At 38.7% G+C, this 22,792-nt stretch overlaps 1 protein-coding gene across 4 annotated transcripts in view; it reads right to left on the bottom strand.

The window, feature by feature from the left end:
• The window catches only part of FHOD3 (formin homology 2 domain containing 3), a 415,647-nt gene that overhangs the window by 105,291 nt on the left and 287,564 nt on the right, over window positions 1-22,792 (bottom strand). For all 4 annotated transcript variants that reach the window (XM_055705739.1, XM_055705737.1, XM_055705738.1 and 1 more), the window contains exons 9-10: window positions 16,912-17,055; window positions 13,611-13,849 (exon numbers count right to left, since the gene is read on the bottom strand). In XM_055705739.1, the coding sequence (XP_055561714.1) occupies window positions 13,611-13,849; window positions 16,912-17,055 (383 nt within the window). The remainder of the gene's footprint in view (window positions 1-13,610; window positions 13,850-16,911; window positions 17,056-22,792) is intronic.

Here is a 22,792-nt window from a genome sequence, read left to right on the forward strand (position 1 = left end):
AGGAAAACAATGAGGCAGGGGTTTGACTCCCCTAGGTTTGACAAAAGCCATCTAAAAATTCCTGCTAAGTATGTGTTTGTGCAAAGGTAACTACCAATACAAAAAATTTATCCTCTCCCCTATTTACACTTTTTACTATTAATTTTTAAGACCCCAGAGATACCATTGTTTTTTATTGAGCTTGACTTTCCATTTGCTGCTGCCCAACCTGCAGAGACATTAATGGAAAACATTAATGGTAATATCAATGTTCAGCTCATTAGTCATTAAGCTGTGTCCATTTGGCTCAAAGGACACTACACGCTCTGCTGGCACGGGACAGCTGGCACTGGACATCACACTTGCTAAATTAACACAAAAAACCCACTCCTGTTAAGCAACCTATAGCTCAACTGGAAAACAGGACAGGGTGAACCATTAAGTTAGAAATAACAGAAATACCAAATCAGTTCAGGACTATCTGCAAATAGCAATATTCAAGTTATTGGATACCAGTACATGAATTATTTCATTAAAGAGCCATTAGTATGTTCAAAGCAGGCTTTGATTCAGCAGTAATTCTGGCAGAGAGCTGTAAGTCACACACAAAGCCTCCATAACCTACAAACCACTTAAGCAAAAAAACCAAACAATGATATTAAACAAACAAACAAACAAACAAAAAGGCTACAATGTCTGCCGTGTCTCTCTCCCATTTATGCTTGTTCCTCCCCAAACCAACAGACTCATGGAAGATTTAGAGAATTATCTTTCTCTGGATTTCTTTTGCATTCGCAGTTGATCCCATTCTCCACTTGATTTAACGATGTAGACACTATGTTACGCTCCACACAAAAAACCCTCAAAATAACAACATACAAACAGTAATAAAGTTTGTAAGGCACTCATATTCCTTGCATTTTCCTGAAATCCAGTTCTCTTTTCTCTAGTTCTGAAGGGATGCTTTGTGCATTTTTTTCCATTTAGAATTGTTTCCATGTCATAAGAATATGAATATTTACAATGTGAGATCATGAACTCATCAAGTGAGATGCAAAGGGTCAAACCAAAATTTGTTGCTTTTAATGGAGTTAGAGAATAATCAGGAGAATGGCAGAACCTGGAAGTTTTCCAATACTCTGGCAAACAACTAAAAGATAAACATTTTCAAACATTCCTAAGGTATCATAGTGACTTAACTATCTCAGTTGTCATCTCTCCATCTCCCTGGCCCCTCCACAAAAATATACCACCCCTACAGAGATATCTCTCAACTTCCACACACACATATATATATATTGGTATACCAAAAAAAACAGAAAAAAAAAAAGAATTCACTAATTGACTAGGGAGCATTCATATCATCCCTTCTCCTTACTAGCGAGCAGCTCAAGACTAGCTTTGCTATATTGCCTGTGAAGGGCAAACATCTGTGTGTGGCAGTACTACAGCAATGACATTTGGGAAATAACTCGTGAAGCTCTGTGGGATCACAGTTCTCTAAGGAGAGGACAACGCATCCTACAATGCTGACAGCATGAGTATTACTTATATGAACAACAGTGCCCCCATTATCACTGTGTTTTAAGCTCCTACCAGCTTTCCAGATTGATGACATCAAATTCCTCGCTCTCCTCAACTGCCTTGAAATGCCCAAAATTGTAAGTGAAATACTTTTATAATATGGTGGATCTCATAAATTTGAAAGAGTTCTTTGAGAATTTATTCATTCAGACGACAGCATGGTAGTAAGGACACGAGTTTAATCAATACGAGTTGAACTGGGAACCAGTGAGTTATAATTGCACTGAACAGAAAGAAAAGCTGAAAACAAAAAAAGCATCCAGAATCAAGACTGTTAGCTCATGTTTAAGGACCACTTTATAACACAGGATCACCAGGGCCCTAAAACTAACACTTGTCAGGTGAGCAACACTTCCTGGATATTTTCCTTGAGATCTCACCATCCCCTTTTCACATCTCGTGTTTATAACCCTGAACCTACAGTCTAAAGTCTTGATATCAAATCTTCAGCAGTGAACACTGTTCCCTTCCTCACCATTCAGAATTTTTGCAATCAGTATTTATCAGACTAGGATACTGAATTGGTAACTAAAGGCCCGAATCTACTTTTACTGTACTGTCTATTTCTCTAGAGCCAGCTGAAGTTTGGAACTGAACAGGGACTTACTATTCTAATTTTAGGCACCTATTTTTGAAAATGCTGAGCTTCTGTGTAGAAAACGTAGAACTGTCAAGTGAACCATATATTGAATACTACAGGTGAGCAGTAATAAATTAAAATACAGTCCTCTGGATTTCTTACTGCTGTGCAAGGTATTGTTCTAATCCATTATTGGGAAAAATTGATCCCCATACAACTAGATTAATGATAAATATGAAAACACCCTAAATTAAGCCTGCATATAATAGCCTTCATAAAATTAGGATGTATGATGACTCCCTCACAAAAAAATTTACTGCACCTTACCCTGGAAGGACTAGTTGTCTGCAAAAAAAAATCCTGAAAACCAAGCAGCTTTAGAATTAAAACAGAAATGTCAATTTAACAGCTGACAAATAAACCAGGCAACAGAACTGTGATACCTCAATTTCCAGAGCCAGTAATGATATATCTTCCATAAGCACTAGCATTTACTTAAAAACATGATTATAGAAGACAGCTATGCTTAAAGGACCTTAGCTTTTTATGTATATGCTCTTTTCTGGTAAGATGAGCATACACCCATGTGCTGAAGGCACATCCATGAAAAATCCTGGACTATCCCCAGAAAGTGGATCAGATTCAGATCAGAGGAGAGAGATAAGCTCACAGGCAGGAATTAGGTGTGTTCTTTTTCAACCAAAGCAACAGTGGCACTTGTTTCTTAGTATTGTTAGAGAACATATACTCTGTACATGAAAAAAGGTAGTACCTGCTAGCTAAATCTTTCTTAAAAGATAGAAAAGGAAAATTTCCACTCCACTGGAATATTAATTAAAACAGGAAAACATCAGCTACACACAGATGACATCCTTATAAAGCTAAGAACATCAGACAGATGCTGAAATGCTCAGTGTTCATTTTTGTGTGAACTGGACATGGGATGATGTGGAAAAGCTCACGTTCCCTCCTACACACACATGCAAATTTAGTGTCAATGCAATAGTAGAAGTAAATTAAGAAAAATGATTCATAGGGAGGCTTTTAAATAAACAAGGTTGCAGAAGCCAGCATGGTTTTTTTTTAGTAGCACAGAAGAAATTATTCCATTCAATGAAAGGCAAATATTTATCCTGCAGCAGGGAGGGAGGGTTTCAGCTAATGCTGAAGGATCAGATATATTCAGCTAACCTGAAGGTTATTGCTGGGTTACTTCAGTTCCATGATAAGAGTACCAGATTACAACTATTTAAACAAACGCTTTATAGCAGTCAAAACAAATTTCAAAACAATCACTGTGTTTATTTTCATCTTTAAAGTGGATTACTACTACAGGGTAACACACCCACCAAAAAAATAAATAAAAGCCAAACCCCCCACAAATCTTTGTAAAGTATATCATCAGTCATGGCAACCAATGAGCATCTACTAGGGCACAGGTTTTGCTCAGTTACTTCAACTAAAGTATGACATGAAAGTATTTATAGCCCCTTAAAATGGATGTCTGTTTAAGACAACTATGAATGTGCAGTTTCTGGATAGAGAACCACTAGGGCATCAAAATGAAATGTAGGCAAAGGTTTTAGAACTAGTGGATTAACCTCTCTCTTTTTTAAATAAATCAAAAAAAAAAAAAAAAAAAAGGAAAGAAATGAGATGAGTGCCAGTCAAACTTGTCTTGCAGATATTACATAGCTACTCTAAGATGAAGAGACACAAACACCAACACACAAGTAGGAAATGATAATCCAGGGACCCATCCACAAGTTTTGCTTAAGGCAGGGACAAAGTCTGTAAGATGCTAGGCATGATACCTAATACACACCTAACCTAGTCACAGCTAGGTGATTTTAAAACCAAGACACCACTTTGAAAACAGTGACTTTCCACAAGAACTCAAAGCACCAAAAATATGCTCTCTGCCTTAATGGTCCCTAGAGCTGAACAATGTGTACAAGGTTATGTAGTCTCTGTCCCCTCCAGGCTCCCCGCAACCTCTTCCCTTTGCGGAGTTTTATTGAAGGCAGTCTGAAGAAACTCAGGCTTTCTTTGTTATAGCTTATAGCCCAGGAACACAACGTTCTCACTCCCCACCTCCAACCCTGCCCCCCCCAAAGACACAGCTAATAGATAAATCGAAGGCTATGCTGAAGGAACAAAAAAACCCAACAACAACCAAAATCAACCAAAGCCTGAAAATAAGCATTAACACAGAAGCACATTGTGCTGTGCTTGGTATCAAAGGGAATTTTTAAAGTATAAGATATGCCTAAAATTCTTTTAATTCAGGAAGAATTTGACCACTAACGTTTTACTATAGAACAATAGAACAAAAGATGGTCTTGCCATAATTAGGCTGCCAACATTCTGGTCTGCACGTATAATGCACATAAAAGTTAATTTATGTGGTAACAGCACATTAAAATATTTATCTTTTGGTATATGACTCCAATTTGTATAGGGGTCATTTAACCTTTACTAAAGTCTTACTAAATATTTCCTTTTTAATTTTGCAGGCTATTAGACAAGGTCCTAAGTGTACTTCTGAGACTTCTGCTACCATCCACAGAATTTTATAGAAATTCCCAAGAAACACAGACAGTGGACTTCAGTGAAAAAAAGGGGCCTTGGAGTTATAGAAGCAACCCAAAGAAAGGACTGGGGAACTGTAAATCTATCGACCATTATTCCCACGCTCTGAAAATCACCCTATGTGTTGTTAATTGCCGATGAGGAATTTTCTCTCTCCCTTTCTTTTTGTAATTAAGTGCTTTTCGGTTTAGCTTCTTCATATTACTTTGATTTAAACTTTCACTGCCTTTCAGAGGAGCAGCTCCTGACTAGGACTACAGGCCACATTCTGTGAAGCAAGACCACCGTTAGCCATTCCACAACATTATTCTAAATGAAATATTGCAGTTGATCTCACAGTTTTTTCTTTCAGGGTGATAGTTCCCCCCCACCTCTGCTTCAAGCCTCTGGCCTGTTCTACCTCTTTCACAGAACTTTGAAACCTGCTTCCCTGAACCCCTCACAGGTGAACAAACAGAAAACAAAAAATGTCCCATCAAGGAGAGATCTTTTCACGTCACAATGGATACAATTTTATTTTCTCTTGAGGTCACTTGCCGTTGTCCTTATTTTATTAGTGAAATTCCACTTTCATAGGTTAGACAGGAAAATTCATAGCCAAATTCCTAAGTCCTTGTAAAACTAAATCCTCTGGTACACTTCTGTTGCTTCCTCCTTTCTTCTGTCCTAGCTGCAAAACAGATTCAAGTAGTCTGTTACGTGAAAGCTGGAAGTGGCAATAATCTAAGTTTATTGTGTATTACTCTGTGTAAAGATACTGCAATATCTTATCCTCCTCCATTTAAAATAAAACCAAGGAAACCACCTATTAACCCCCTAACCATTTCCATCCCACTGCTATGTATGTAATGGACCACTGCAGCTGGTGCAGTTATGTGAAGATGAAAATACGTGAAATGATATGGATAACAACTTCCTTGCACAGCCTCAAAATTTGGCCTTCTGCACAGAAAGGAAACTAAGATGCATAATTAGAGAGGACAAAAGGAAAATTATGCTGGTATTTCTATCCTAAATAAAGAAAACTGTTCAGAAAAAACGCTAAGGAAATGACAAATAATTTGGAGTACATGTATTCACTATATCTTCATATTGTGTTTATCTTAAGGTTACTGTTGCTTTCTTATCCCTAAAATATGATCAGTAACAACTTTTCAGACCTAAGTAATACATGGGTAACGCCTTGACACTTATTTGCTGCAGCTGGTTTACATAGGACACATCAAACCAGAGCAAGACAGCAGAGTCTTGCTTAAGATACTGGAAATGTTTGCAAAGACTTCAAGAGTCCCAACTCTCTGATCATTGAGCAGCATTGCTGTATCATGATGAAACAGAATCATGATGTAAAGAGACTTTAAGAGCAATAAATACTGAAACATATAGAAAGAGAGAAGAAACTGTTTTCAGAGCTTGGAACTGCATATTGGTTGACACTTGAAGGTCACTGTTATTGCCCCTTACTTCAAAGGGAGGCATCAGAGAATGGCATCCTGCCAAACTGTTGTCTTTTTCCTCCCATTTCATTGTATGTGTAAAAAAAACCTCACTGGCCTCAGGGGCTGATGTTTACAAATACTGGGAACACCACGGTGTGGAGGTGAACTCTCTAAGGCGTGCATAAAATGCTACAATAGACCTCTGGAGAAACATATTCAGATCCTGGTTTGGCATTACATTTCCTCAGGTAGTTCACCAAAACTAAACACACAGTGGAACACCCCCCCCCCAAAAAAAAAAAAAAAAAAAAAAAAAGAACACAACCAACAAAAAACCTAAGTCACACTTTGCTTTCATTTGCCATGCAGCTAAAACTTTGTTTAAGTTTCAGTGCTTTCTTCAGTCCTCCTAAAATTCAAACAGGGAAAAAATCCACCATTGCCTTTACAGCAAAGTACAGTGCTGTCAACTGAACTCTGCTCATATAACAAGTATAAAACATTCCCTTTCAGCAAGATCCACAACCAGCAAACAGTACCCCCACTAAAAAACCTGACATTCTACACAGGTATTTGAATTCAGGTAAAAAGTGCTGAAACAGTAACAGGGCATGTACTTGACACACTCATTAAGCTGTAATTTCTAAATTTTTAAATTATTATTACTCATGCATTAGTAGGTCAATCTCTATCTATAAATCAATGGAGTCTTTTGCTTATGGTATAGCTTTGAAAGAAATTTTTTCTTAACCCATCTCTTCCTTTATTGCATTCCTTACAGGAGCTTCCAAGATATTCTTACAAAGAGTAAGATCAAAAATTTCACATTTTTATTCCCTCTCCCTTCTAGTTTGCTTGACTTCACAAGTCAAATAACCCTACCTACACAAGAGAAACAAACGTTTCCTCCCTGCCCCAAACCTAAAATAGCAGATTAGATTTTGTACGTTATTGTTGTCAAAGACTAATAAAGGTCTGATGCTATGACCAGATGCTACCTTACCAAGCCTCTTAATTTCATAGACAAATCTTTCCAAAACGACTGCTTTTATTTTTGCCCATACCAATCAAATTGTGGAAAAAGTTAGTATCTCCCCCATAACTGATCGTATGCCATTCTATTTCTAAGCCCCCCCCTTCCCCCCCTCCATCCCCCTGGCCAAATGCTAGGTAGTTCAGCTCATATGTATATATATTAAAGAGATCCTTAGTATGTCCACAAATATGTGACTGTATGTTTATCCTGGAGGTGTTTTCTTTGTCTAGATTCATGCCTCAGTTTTTTATATATCCAAATCCAGGAACCTATATATAAATGTCTATGAAAAAAGTACATTTTTTTCCTTCTATTACAGCAATAAAAATAAATCTATTTCTTCTCTCTTCTGGGCATTTAATAATCCATATCACAGGCCAAACCCTGCATTAAATGCTGATGTTGAGTCTCCCCACTTTGCTGTTTCATACCTATCATACCACTCATCATATTTGTCACAGACAGCAACTCTAAGACATGTGGAATGCACCCACTCAAAATAAAATAAGTCCCACTCACCACTGCACTTTGATTTATAGCCATAAATATTTACATAATCAAAACATTTCATATAGTGTAGTGGAAAGTCACCATAACTTGAAACATCATGACAAAAACTAGAATTTTGCCATAGTAAATGCTAGAGAAAAATCAATCAGTTATGGTTTAAGATCTCTGAAAACATGGAAAATCATGATAAAAAAAAAAGACATCTCAGCTGTATTTTGGACAAACCATCCCTGAAGGCCTGGCTCTACATGAAGCAATTTGAATAATCAGTTAATGAGGCATAATAGCCGAACTAAGGTCTGTGCTGTTGGTTAGAAACTCGACAGGAATCCAAAGTTAAGCAGAAAAAATGCTTAGCATCGGAGGCTTAGCTGTGTTCATTGTTTTCTGGTAAAAGCAAAATAGTGTCATGATTTCTTCCTGCATCTGGGCAGTCCTCAAGCATCAAAAGCATGTATTTTCTAACAAAGAGACACTTATGACTTCTCAGCACAGCTTTCTTTTATTTAGACAAAAAAACCCCATTTTTTTTCTAGGACTATGAAGGGCATGAGAGCCCTTGAGCCCACTGTGCACCTTGCAATGGCGCTGTGTCCAGCTAGCCCAGGAATTTTCAGACAACTTCAGAATTCCCTTTCCTACTCTTTGTTCAGAGGAAGAGTCGTAACAGCCTTCCAGACAGGACCCTAAAAAAGCACAGTTCGTAGGTATGTAATTCCCCGTTTGGTCCTCTGCTGTTTTTTCCTTATCTATACAGTTCTCCTGAAGGCCAAGTTCCTTCAGATTGAAAAATCTGGAAGCCTCAGGTGAACCTGAACAGTTGGTCTTCCTCATACCTTTTTAGCCTCATGGTCTAAAAAAGATAGCTTGTTAAATCGAGCTTTGGTCACTGATTCAGGATGCAGGCTATGCTCTGATGAGTTCTTAAGGTGATAGTCAGCTCTTCCACTCGTTAGGTTTCAAACACAGGAATACTGAAAAGTCAGTCCTAAGGAAGGCTGGTTATCGCTAGAGGAACATGTATAGTGTTATATGAACAGTATTAGTAATTCTTTTGTGATTGTTGATGATATAAACCAAACCAAAGCTATGAAAAAGAAGAAGTAGAGTCTAGTAAAGTGAGAAAAATACCTAATCCTAGCTATTCACAACTTTATAAACCTCAATTTTTGATCGTAACTAATTCCACAAAGCTTTGACAGAGCCAGTCACTTGAATGCTGGTAAGAGGTGTCAGTGTAAATCTTGTGAAAGCTGCCTTGAGTATGTTTCATAGGTCTGGCTTACACAGCTCTGAAGGGACACCCTGGGAGACAGACAGGGATGGTCAATGTGCAGAAATGAAGAAATGGAAATGCACAGCAAATTGTGAAACACATTAATTTGAAAAACTGGGAGAAGTACTTGTTTCTGGTTTGTATGTACAGGGCTCCTGCAGAGCACCTGTTCAGTGCTGCATACAGCCCTGAAAGCCTCTGAACTACCTGCCTTCTACTCCCTCAAAGTCAGACACGACTAAGACTGAAAACCAGACAGATTGCTATTTGTTTTTCAATGCTTATATAGCCATCAATCACTGCATACAATAACATCAATCTAGTGCAAGTTCCATGCCACTCCTTACATTTTACTTCAAATCTATCCATTGTGTGGTTGGAAAAAGCTAGCTTTACTTTAAAAAGAAAAAAAAAAATATCCATGGAAGAATCTGTTTAAAAGTCTACTGCTTAAGATACAGCATGCTAGACCACAGATTGAGAGCACTCAATTTGGACCAGGGCAGAAAACCTTGGGAGGTGCCCTCAGGAAAGCATTTAAAATGCCATGTTCACAGGACTGAAGTTTCCCCCAGGCTTTTTGGTGCTCTATGCCATCATGGTAAAGAAAGATGTTTTGAGCAAAGCAAACCTGCTGCTGCTCAGGACTGGCATTTTAAAGTACAGTGCAGCAACTACATACCCTTAAACCAACACTCAGCCTTTAGTAGTCATTATCAACTTCTTTCTTTATTTATTTAGCAACAGGCACATTAGGCTGGGTTTCACTCTCCATGAAAACTATTTTAACACAAAGCAGATTTGGGTCCTTGTTTGTTTTGAACCACAAGCAAAAAAGCAAAACATTAAGTTTGGAAGAAGGTTGCCAAATGGATGAAAAAGGCCTGCAAGCTTTCCTTTTGGTTGCCCTTAGCAGTTACGGTCAACTTTTCTCAGCTCGAAACCCGAAGTCTGCTCTCAATTAGCCTGGCATAGATCAGAGCAACTCCATTGACTTCAGACAGCTTTTCTGGATATAGAGTATTGTGGGACAGAACAGAATTTGGCCAATATTGTCTTTTTTTGTTTTACCGGCACCATGGATTTTTCTCGTTTTGGAAGGCTTATCGGTTGACACAAAGCAGATGACTGTGGACAACCTGTTTGATGTGGTAAACAAAAGCAAAGTAACTGCCAAACCAGCTGACTGACTGAGAAAGAAAAGAAACATGAACATTGTGGGAAGGAGAATGCTGAGGAAGAACTTGAACCTTCCACTGATTTTGGTAGTGAAGTCCAAAAATAACCAAGAATATTGCCCAAAATAAAGTTTAGTACAGTGTAAGAGTGTGACTTTAATGTCTAACCATGTCCATCAGAGGCAATTCCACTGAACTTGACTGCACTAATCCACTGTAAAACCATAGACATCTGCAACCACACACAAAGTTTAGATACCAGCAGGAGCAACATAGTAAGATTATCATTAGTATTATTACATGTTTCCTACTAGTAAAGAAAATTTAGTGAAGGCGTTAAGACTGAAATCCATTTTGAGGACAATTTTGCAGAAAATACAACACTGCAAAAAATTATTGCAAACTTTTTTTCTTCCTTGAGAGAGACTAGGATTGCGAACCGAAATAAGGTCATTAGCAGAAGACAGATCTTTCCTGGATGAATAAAAGTTACTTTCAGTTTAGAGAGGTAATAAGTAATTTTTATCGATTAGTACTGATTTGTCTTTGCAACATTAACATGGAAGCAGAAGGAACACAACAAGCATTTCTTGTTTTAAATCAAAACAGGTGATGTCTGCATCGTATTTTAACATATAAATTTGAAAATATCATTACACATTGCAGCAAGGCACAAAGTTAGGATTTTTTATTAAAATCAATAATTATGTTGCATCAGAAACCATATGATCAAATTTGCAAACTTGATTCCAGTAGGAACAATGCAGACAGAAAAACCTCTTTTCACTTAAGGTTAATTCAAACTTTATAAACGTGTAAAAACTTTGTATGAGTCATTCAACTTCACTATTTTTCCTGTTCAAATGTTAATGAATAGAAGCCATTAAGCTTTTACTTTATTTTTTTGTCCCAGTTTAGCTATCAGGTGTACAGATACTGTTGCATTCATCTGGACTATTTCACTGAAAGCTGAGAGACTCACTGGGATATGATAAAGCAGGAAGGCTGGTTTTCCTCTTCCTACTACAACTACAGATTTGGGCAGATGATGAGACTAAACATGTGAAGGACAGAATCTGCTCTTCTGAAATGCTCATCTACAAGAAACTCAGTGAGATTCATAGAAGAGCCAGCAGTTGACTAACTTCTTGTTTTCTTGTTATGGCAACTTTAAATTCAGTGGGCATAGACCTTGCATTTTCAGGTACTGAAACATATTCCCTGGTCTGTAATGTCCAGTGGGGGGTGGGGTGGTGGTGGTGGAAGATTTGCTAGCTACAAGTAATACCCCCTGTCTTTACCTGCAAAGAGGATGGGGGGTGGGTGGGTGAAGGATATTTATTTCACTAATACATGAATTACAGATCAGTGTTACATACATTCATAATTGAATGCCTCTTTCCTTAGAGGCAGCTAAGCAAGTTAGAAATTCCAAATGGAGTTGAGGAGAATTTAATTATTTTCCTAGAGAAGATTTCAAGCACAGCTGCAACACAAAATTAAATTTGACTTCTTAAATTAAGAATTCTTTCCTAGATTTAATCTTACATTATGCTTTAAATTATGTCACTCTCAGAGAGGGTGTGGAGCAGAACTGGCAATTTTTTTACAGAATAATAGGACATTATTGGTATTATGCTATGTTGGTGAAAAAAATATTTCGAAGAACTTATGAAACTAATATGCCATGTTTCTACTTACCCGATACTAAATATCAGCTCAAACACAAATTCATTAGGAGTTTGAATTTGCAAAACAAAGCTAGTAAGCAAACATAAATAGTGAGAAAACATATTGATAGAAGTTGGTGTCCTGCATGGCTTATAATTTGTGTAATTACAGTAAGAGAATCAACAGTTTCTGCAGAGTTGAAGCATCTCCTCATTTCCAAGCCAAATTAATCCATTTAAAAGAATCAGTGATATCTTATTCACATCCATGGATACAGATTCCCAGTCACACTGGTAAGTCAAAGCAGGGCCCAAGATCATGCATGAGGCATCCCATGCAAAGCAGGTGAAGCCCTCAGCTGTACTCACACTGAAGATGCTTTAAACTTGGCTTCAAATGCACTGTCATCCTTGTCATCAGCCTGTAAGACCATGGGGCTCTCAGCTGCCAGCCCACTAACAATCCAGCCAACAGAAAGTGATGGAAAACAAGCATGAATGTGTTGCCAAATACAAGAAGTAAAAAAAAAAAGAAGCAAGAAAAAAAAGGAAAAAAAAAAACCAAAAAAGAAGCCATTACACGGCACACAACACGTAACTACTGTTTAAACTGTTTGGAATCTTATATTTTCATATTGCCTGAGGCCATTAAACTTTAGTCAACTCAGTTTGCTTTGCAAGGGCTGCTTTACCTGTAAAACTTTACCCTGTAAAAAGGGACTTCAAGGCTTCAAGTTCACATTCAGTACTAACCAACAGAAATGTCCACAGAACTTCCCAAATGTTATCACCAACACAAGATACACTCTTCACGGAACATGCTTCTTCAGTTTTGCAAACTGCACCTTCAGCCACTGGCTAACAGCATCCAGCTTTAGCTATCTGCATCTTATGTATCTTCACCTGAGCTAGTCAGCCTGATTCCCTTTGTAGTCAACAAAGAAACAGCCAGTTTCAGAGCATGATTCATCTTGGCTGAAATTTCAGGCATGTAGGATGTGTTAGATAACTGAAGGCCTACCAGTGCTTGCTGCACTCCACTGACATCAAAGGGAAGTTAGCTGATCAGACATCAGACTTAGGCAAAATGAATTCCAGCCCTCTTTTGCAGTAGTCAGATACGCTAAGGATCTGCAGCTCACTTTTTTCCCCAAGTATGTATGGCCCAAGCCAACCATCACAGGATGGCAATGATACTAGCTTCAACAGACTCCAGTGTTGCAGACTGCTGCTCAACTAGTGGTTGCTACCTTTCCTTCAGTAATTATAAAACATTAGATATATTCACTACTATTCACTACTACAGTGTATCCTCATAGGAAAATATTTATGCTGTAATGCTGATTGCAAAGGAAAAAAAAAAAAGATCTGTAACATACAGGACAAGTAGTTCTCTGTTAATGCGAATATATTCTTGTTACAAGTTTCTTTTATGTGAATATATTGAACATAAAATCTGTCAACGGATGAACTTAAGCTTGATTAGTTCCCATATCAAATGCTCTACCTCATGTGCTTTGGGGGTGTTTACTTAGGGCAGATGTTGCCAAAGAATTTAGCTATGTAGATAAGTCACCTACAAATCCATTTCTTTTCGTTGTTGGTGTCTTCTTGTTTTAACTTTAAATATACCTTTTTAAAAATTATTTTTTAATTCAATGGAAATGGGGAAATAAAGAAAAGTCTGTCATATTAATAAAGTGAAATGAACATAACAAAAAGTAATAGGGGAAAAGAAAGGGATATTCCCCAGCTCACGCACTTACCTTTCACTGAGATCTTCAACACGCTGTCCATGGCCTAGAATGAAGGTAGGGTTTGACTGACTGCATGGACTCGCAGGGGCTGATAAAGTGCTTTTGACATTCTGTACCGAGTGCCTGCGGCTCCGTCGGCGCTCTAACCCCCTTCGCTCACTAGCACCGAGACTGGCCCTTCTCCGGTCCTTGCGCCCGCTTGGAGGGGGGTCAACACTCTCATCTCCATCCTCATGTCTCAGTGTCATCTGAGAAAGACAGGAAGAAAGGTGAGGCTTCTGACACAGTTCCTTTAAGTACCACAGGTCTTCACACCTAGGCTTTAAGTATTAACTGATCTCAACAGGATTAACTCCTACTGCCATCACCATTTCTATAGCTATACCTGTAAATTGCTGTCTATCCATCAGTGTCGTGTAGCAGCTCTAGTAATTATATACTATGTACTATAGAGAGAGAGAGTATGTAGAATTATATACTAACACCTTGTACAAAACGCTACAGGACCTGTAACAACACATCTATGTATCTCCTAGTTTTCTGTTTGGATGGGGTTTTTTTGTTTGTTTGCCTTTTTTTTTTTTTTTTTTTTTTTTTAATGTAGGACTTACTTTTCAAGGAAGCTGAGCAGTGTTGGACACCTAGCTCTCTTTACTTCCTTCCAAAATACTTAGGTGAAGGCCTTGCTCCAGTGAAATCAACAGAAAAAAACCTCTCATGCATTGACTGATTGAACATTTCCTCACGTTCAGACACGACACTTGATCAAGTGGAAGTTACCATCTACTACTTTAAAAAGCATTTTAAAATTGTGTCATCATTTCTTCCCAGCCAAGGAAGAGATCAGTAGATGTACAGGTAACCGCATTCCTCTTAAAAAAAATATCTATTTTGATAGATATCCCTGCAAAGTAAACATAGCAAAAAACCACCTGTTGTGGTTTAACCCCGGCTGGCAACCAAGCCCCACGCAGCCACTCACTCACTCCCCCACACCCAGAGGGATGGGGAGGAGAGTCGGAAAGGAGTGTAAAAACTTCAGGGTTGAGATAAGAACGATTTGATAATATAAACAGAATTAAAATGAAAGAACAATAACAATACTAATCATAATAACAACAACAACAGTTATAATGGAAAGGTGGGGGAAAGAATAAAATACAAAAGGGAAAGGGAGACAGGAAAACAAGTGATGCACAGTACAACCGCTCACCACCTGCTGACCGATACCCAGTCAGTCCCCAAGCGACGGTCCACAGGCCCCAGCTAACCCCTCAAGTCTATATACCAAGCGTGACACCCCATGGTACGGAATACTTCTTTGGCCAGTTTGGGTCACCTGTCCTGGCTGGGTTCCCTCCAAATTTCCCGTGCCCCTCCAGCCCTCTCACTGGCAGGGCCCGCCTGAGAAACTGAAAAGTCCTTGATGTAGTGTAAACATCACCCAGAAACAACTAAAAGCATCAGTGTGCCATCAGCATTGTTCTCATACCAAATCCAAACCACAGCACTGCACCAGCTACTAATAAAAAAATTAACTCTATCCCAGCTGAAACCAGGACAAAACCCAACCTGACAAACAAAACTATTTCTTGGAACTGGTACCACAATAGATTAAAAGAAAAAACTGCAGACCACACATCTCCTCTAAGCCTCCAAATTTCTAGGTTAGCATAATTACTTCTACGTATGCCTTTCAGTGGAAAATTCAGTATTTCCTGCCAGTTCAGAAGCATTATCAATACAGAGGAACACATGTATAATATCAGATAAGAATGATGCTAAGAATAGCATGGCCACAATGACATTTGACAGAAATTTCTGACACAGGGTGTGAGCTCATTAGTTGGAAAGAGCAGAGGAGTAGAATACAGGTGCAACACTGAGTATCTTGAATGCTGTTGACATGCTAGTGTGATTGTATCTCTAACAAAAACAAAGCAAGGCTACCTTGGGGTACATGAGAAGAGATATCGCTTGCAGATACAACAAAGTGGATCTTATCTGAAATGCAACATAAAATTTAAGTAACCTTTATATGAGAAAGATCCATGCAGATAGGCAGAGGTACAGAAGAGGGTGATGTGGGTGATCATGAGAATGCATATCTTCTTGTTTCTATTAGCCTTGTTTTTCTGATAAACCTTACCATAAAGTGACTTTTAACAAAACAAAGGCAGGGGGAAGTGATGTATCTCTGCTTAGGGTGTAAAATCTATTTCAGTGGGGAAGAAGAGATTTTTCAGACAAAGAACAATATTGGCAGAAAAAAAGAAAGAACGTGGATAGGCATGTCTAAATTTAGCCTGGTCAAGAGGAAGCTGGTACCCAACTAAGCCAACTGCTAATTTTGCAAGCAAGTCTTTCAGTAAGCACAGCATGCAAAAAAACCCCAGCTTTTAACATTAATGATCATCTTTTTAAAAGGATTTTATGAGCTGATGCCTCTGACAATAGGAAAAGAAAGAAGAACATGAAGCCATCTCATTCTTGTGTTCCTATTTTGGCCTGACGTTTCCTGCAAACTGCTGTGTATAAAATTTAACTGCTAAAGTTAGTGAAGTGACATGGGTGTAGAGCTGATGAAAAAATGGAGAATCAAATCCACCAAATCCTTTTCTGGACTTAGATGGTGATAAAGACATTTCATTTCATCACACCAGAACATGCATTCGCATTTACATTGCATTAACTTCAGCCTTAAACTTCCCCGCTTCAACACTTCCTGAAGTCTGAAAAGAGGCTAATTATTAAGAAACTGGATATCCTACCCTCACATATAAATACTTCAGAAGTAGTTATTTTATACCTAGGTGGTGAATGTAGAGTCACTCATTACTCCACTGCTGCAAACTGTATAGGATCTGGTCCAGTGTAAACTCATAAACAAGGACTTGCTGGGTATTCAGCTGCAGAACAAGTGGTATTTGTGAAGCCAAGCTCAGCCGAACCTTTTTCATGAGCTGAATACTTTTGCATATGGAAAGAACTTCTACTTACTTCAGGATGTGTAACTAGCAGTCTGAGAAAGTTTTAATTGCAGGCAGAATTGCCTCTGAGGAGGCCAGTAAACGTGCTGGTTTGTCTTGGAGTATGCCCCAGCTTTAGAATGAAACACATTTGCATTAAATACAGCTATGTACCATAGCAGGTCACATACTAATATGTATAATATTTCTACCAACCAGATGTTTTTCTTTCAAAATAAAATAGATAACCAAATTTCACCTAGGTTACATTCCCCTCCCTCCTTTAGGCTTTGAAGTTTGCACAAGCTGTAAGATGCATAAAACAGGGCATGTTACGTTACCTCATAAATGTTAAATTGCTCAACTAAGTCCAAGTCTGTTCCTTTCTTGTTCAAGTGTCTCTGTGAAATAGCTTCAATGCCTAGCTCTTCCAGACAGTCCACCACGTCGTAGAAAGAGTCTTGATCTGGCAACCCCGACAGTGTCTAAGAATCAAAGGAAAAAACATTTAAATCTGTTTGTTTTGAAAAGAATTAAACAAAGGTTTTTAAAAGCGAGTGGCGAGTGGTGCTGTGTATGATTTCAATAAAGTAAAACCCATGATGTGGGATTAGAGACACTGCTAGAAAATAAAAAACAAGTGGCACAGCTTTTAACAAACAACTTACTGCACTGTGTAGAAAAATGAATAATTGGCAAATCAAATAAATGTTGTTATTTCATGCAAAAAAGTATGGAAAATGTGGGTCTTTAAAATGCACAGTTGGATTCTTCCTGGCTTCATTCAAGGATGAATTTAAAGAACAGAGAATGTTAAAGCATCAAACACAGGGGAAAAAGCAAAGAGAGAAAAAAATGGTCTAGTTAAAAACAGTGAGGCTGATTTCCTACTGATTCCTGCAAGTTTGACCTTAAGAAGAAAAAGTCTAATGCACAGCTGTGTGATGTCAGGACAGCAGGAAACAGGCTGCACCATGTGCCTACTGTCCTCCACACCTGCAGCAGAGGTCATCCTCCCAGTGCAAAAATTGTTTTATATTACAGAGATACTGACACTTCTCCTCCCTTCGTCCCTTTCAACTTGGAAAGTCTTATTAAAGGTTCACTGACTCCTTAAGCCCCACAAAATGTTAAAAGAGTTACTTTTTCTGATTACGGAGTAAGTTGTTGCCAGTGACACTAGAGAGGAGATTTTGCACACTAGAAAACAAAGAACACTAATAATATGCCAATATTAAAATGAACTGTTTGAGTTCAGAGCCTTCTATGGCACCTGCTCTATGTTCAAGAGAGAGCACTTTCTTTACCACAGTCACTTCCCAATTTAGTGGTGAAGTCAGAGAACAGAGAAGAGAAAGGTGGTCTTCTGCAGTATACCATGTATTACCGCAGTATACCACTGCAGTGCATGTAACAAGAGGGATTGATTCAAGCCACTCACAACTTTACCGCTGAGTGATACGCAGGAAGAGTACATGGGCATTGGACAGCTTTGTTCAGAGCACAAGTGAACTTCATCCACCAAAGTCCTGCAGATATTTACAAAAGCAACAGAAGACACTACTATTCTAGTTTGCCACTGATTTTTACTCATCTTCTGCTAATTTTTTACTGCTCCTTATGGATGATGGAGAAAAATTAGTGTAGTTCTGTGCATGTTGAGCAGAAACTACTGAACATAGTGTGCAACCTACTTGCAGAGCAACATATACCTCATCACAATGATCAGTCTATACAGAGCTGTTTCTGCAAAAGTCATGAGTTCAGACTGGAAGCAGCACAGTTATTCTGGATTACCTCACCAGAGAAGTAGTTTCTTCTCTCCTATTTAATGAACTAAATAACTTACCTATACTCCCAGTAGAGAAGGGAAAGTGCAAGAGACAGAGACAGCACACGCAAATACCAGGCCCTCTACAGAAAGAGTTTCATCTTCTCATGCCTGGGATGGGATAAATTGCCCTCTGAGAATACTGGTTTTCTGGTGCCTGGCTTTTCCAAAGTGGCTCTGAGCAGCAGAGTAGAGAAAAGACCAGCCACTCTGGGCTGCCTTGGTACACCAAGGCTTTATATTCACAAAACCTGGTCTGAATTACGTGACTAACAAGAGAGAGGAATAGACAGCTGACATATCCTGCCCTGTTAGAGCACCTCTTTCCTGTGAAATGAGGCACTGGAATATGTGCATCACCAAGGTATTTTTTAATGTTTTGTTTTGATTTTTTTAACTAAACACAACACAAAAACATTTTCTTTAACATTACAGAACTATTAACTTATGTTTGCTGAGGTCCACCGCAACAGGAATGCTTAGGACAAACACTAATGAAGTGTTAGGATTATACTTTCAGGTCTATACTTTCAGGTTCTAATTAAGCATTTGTCTCTGTCCGGGAGCATACTTAAGCCTCTGTGTAAAATCCACTGAAGACCATAGAAATCACAGAACCACAGAATCATTTCAATTGGAAAAGACCTTTGAGGTCATCAAGTCCAACCATTAACGCAGGACTGCCAATGCCATCACTAAACCATGTCCCAAAGCATCACACCTATCCTTTCTTTAAACACCTCCAGGGATGGTGATTCCACTGTCTCCCTGGGCAGCCTGTTCCCATGCTTCACCACCCTTTCAGTAAAGAACTATTTCCTAATAATCAGTCTAAACTTCTCCTGGAATAACCTAAGGCTGTTTCCTCTTCTCCTGTCACTTGCTATCTGGGAGAAGAGACTGACACCCACCTTACTACAACCTCCTTTCAGGTACTTGTAGAGGGTGACAAGGTGCCTCCTGAGGTGCCTCTTTCTGCAGACTAAACCACCCCAGTTCCCTCAGCTGCTCCTCATCAGACTCGTGCTCCAGACCCTTCACCAGCTCCATTGCCCATCTCTGGACACACTCCAGCACCTCTGCGTCCCTCCTGCAGTGAGGGGCCCAAAACTGAACACAGGATTTGAGGTGCGGCCTCACCAGCGCTGAGTATGGGGGGCAATCACTGCCCTGGTCCTGCTGGCCACACTGTTTCTGAATCAAGCCAGGGTGCTGGTGGCCTTCTTGACCATGAAACTGATTTTCCTAAACAGCACTGAAAATAGTACATTTTCTTCCTTCCTAAACTTGCCACTTAGCATTGAGTAAAAATCTGAGTATTCAGCAACTGAAGCTATCACACTGTAAATTCAATGGAGCTTTAACATGGACATGGATATACTCTAACAGAAAAAGTTTGACCTATCAGATTTCCTCTTGCTTATAAGAGAAGTAGACAGTAACTACACTAACCTGAGCGTATTCATGGATAGTAAGATGTGATGTCTTCTGTGCAAAGGGGTGGACAAAAAGTCAGATCTTCTGCACAGATTTTCTGATCACTTCTTCAAATATCAGGAAATGGTCTTTATGTTGGTATGTAGATCACTGACCTTCAAGTATAGCTTTTTGAAAATTGGAGGTAAGGCAGACTGTAGGCAGGCAAAACAGTAGCATAAGGTAGCATTTATTGGCAACCCTGCTTTTCTCACCAGGATTTAGTTGGTTAATATAATTTAAAATCATGCAGCAGTGGAAATCCGATTTTCACTGCATGCTTCTGGCCAGAATTGAGCAATTCAACTCCCAGATATGGAAATCAATATTTTCCCCTTGCACAGTTTGTCATTAAGCCCACAGATCCATTTTCAGAGCCTAATGCATATCAAATTCAATTTCTACCATTATAAAATGGGATGTAAAAGGGCACCACTGGTGTCACAACAAGGTCAGTTCAGTCTAGCACAGGAGAAAGATTTCTGTAGTAACTAAACACAAGGGACATGAAGTGCTTGCATGACTGATTAATTCTGGCTTGCGGTATTACAATACAGGGGTGGGCCCCCATTTTCCTGGTGACTTTATCAAGGAAACAAAAGCTGCAAACAACAGAGTACAGGCCGTAAATTGAGCAGGTCCTTCCAAGTTCCTTGCTTCTTCCTGAGTACCTGGTTAAGGTCAAAAAGATACTCCAATATCAAAATATACATACAAATTCCAAATAGTTCCTCTTGCTTTGAAGACGGAATGAACCTTACAAAATGAAAATGTCTCTAAATAATTAAAATTTAGCCACTTGAAGAAGCATGTTTAAACCATACTCTTGTTTGCTTGATGGATTTTGTTACGGTCTTGCTTGCTTAGACCAAAACTGGGATTTCAAACCTGAGACTCTTCCAAACTGAGGTGTACAAAGGAAGCATGACTATGAATACCAAGACTCATTCCTATGCCTCTATGCAGTTTTGCGTTGAGGAAACATCCCTGAATTCAGATTTTTATCTGTTTATTGTGTGATTTGTCCAAGTTGCTTTTCCAAGCCCTTGCAGGAAAACCTGCGTAGCTTTGAGTTCTTCCTTGTCAAGTGGCTGTTTTTGGGATAGTGAACTAAATTAAAACCAAAACCCCAGCTAAGAGTTTTGCCCATGATATATCTCCTTACATTTTTACCAAAGCCTAAATAATACATTTCACCTACCACTAACAGTGGTGTAACAGTCCCAACAGAAAGAAAGGCGAGAAAACTAATGAAGTTGTATCAGGGTTACAGAAAAAAAAGGGGGGGGGAAAGGAAAAAAAAAAAAAAGGAAAATAAAAAGGGGGGGTGGTGGTGTTTAGGGGAGTGTAACAGCCAAATGTTTTCCTAGATGATAAAACTTATCAGACAACATACTCAACTGGTAATAGTACAATATTCTTATCACTACATATCCTCAGTTATGTTTCTGAACAAAAGCTGACATAAATTAGGGCTAGGGTATGTCTGGCTTCCAACTGAACGGCTCTTTATTTGCAGTACTAGAAACGCATAGCCCTGGATGATACTAGCTAGTAAAAATAATTAATAAGTGTAGTGCCTTTTGTCATTTACAAAGTGATCACAAGATAAAGCAGTGGTGCAGAGAGGATAGAGACAACAGAAAGCCCATTTGGTGTGCATAATACAAGAGTACAGCTCGGGGTTACTAAACATCCAGCAGACTGGGCTTTACTAGAGGGCTCATGCACTAGATCGATAGACATTAGCTAAATCTTACATGCTTTGGTAAAAAGAGCTATATGGTAAATAAATATGCCTAAGGGCATTAACCAAATTTTCTGTTGCTTTGGGATAGGAAGAAGCCTCTCTTGTGCACTTGTTTCTCAGGAAACATAACTTCTAAATCATCTGGTGCCACCAACATCAGACATGGGACAAGAGATGATGATTGCTCCAGTGTGGCAGTTGTGATGTTCTTAAAGCAGGTCACTGAAAATTGATGTGCCAGCTGCTGTAGTAACACCACACTGGCCTGAAACAGCATTTTTTCAACTACAGCTGATGGACTGTTGGTGGGTGGTACTCTTAAAATCCCACTAGTGACCACTGGCCTGGAAGTTGGTGCTTAAATTCTGGTCTTATACTGGACCTGCCAATGTTCAGTGATTAATCCAACTACATTTAAACATATTAATCTTTAGGTACCTTGCAATTATTTTATCTATACTTCTTTAAAACGTATTGTATGATATAAGAGAAAAAAACTATCAAATACAGGTAAAAAGAAAATCAACAGTAATCTTACAACTACAAAGCTTCTAGCATAATCTTAATAATGAAGAGATTTTATAGCAGAAAGTGAATTGAACGCAACACCAACTTTTCTTTCTGCATTTGTTAAGCAGTTTGTTGTGGTTTTTTTTTTAATAGAAAATAGACACAAGGGCTTTAATCTATCCAGACTTTAGTAATAAAAATGAAGGAAGCAGAGATTACAATAAGATCTAACAGATCACAGGAGCTAACAAAAGGATGATAAGCAAAGGTTATACTGGAACTACACATAACCAGAAGAGTATCTGCGTTGGGATCAGTCTCATGTAAGAGATTCACTAATGTCTAAATCTCCCCAAATTAAGAGGGTTAAATTTTAGCATAAGTAAATTGGTTAAGCATCAACAAAAGATAGGAAGAGGATAAAAAGATTAGAGCAATACTTATGTCTGGCCAGGTGTTTTCTGCTCTTGAGCAGGAAAGAAACCAGTCCATAAACATGTACATGGAGAAAGGAAAAGGAGTAGAAGTATGCTTCCTCAAGGCAAATCCCTCATAAGGACTCTGACTACACTGAACACTGACATTTCCTTGCTTAGAGAAGCTGAAACCATCTAAGCCTTCTTTGTATTCTCTGCCGGGGGGAAAAATTACAACT

This window comes from Falco cherrug, chromosome 3 (genome assembly GCF_023634085.1).
Source record: "Falco cherrug isolate bFalChe1 chromosome 3, bFalChe1.pri, whole genome shotgun sequence".
NCBI classification, from domain to species: domain Eukaryota; kingdom Metazoa; phylum Chordata; class Aves; order Falconiformes; family Falconidae; genus Falco; species Falco cherrug.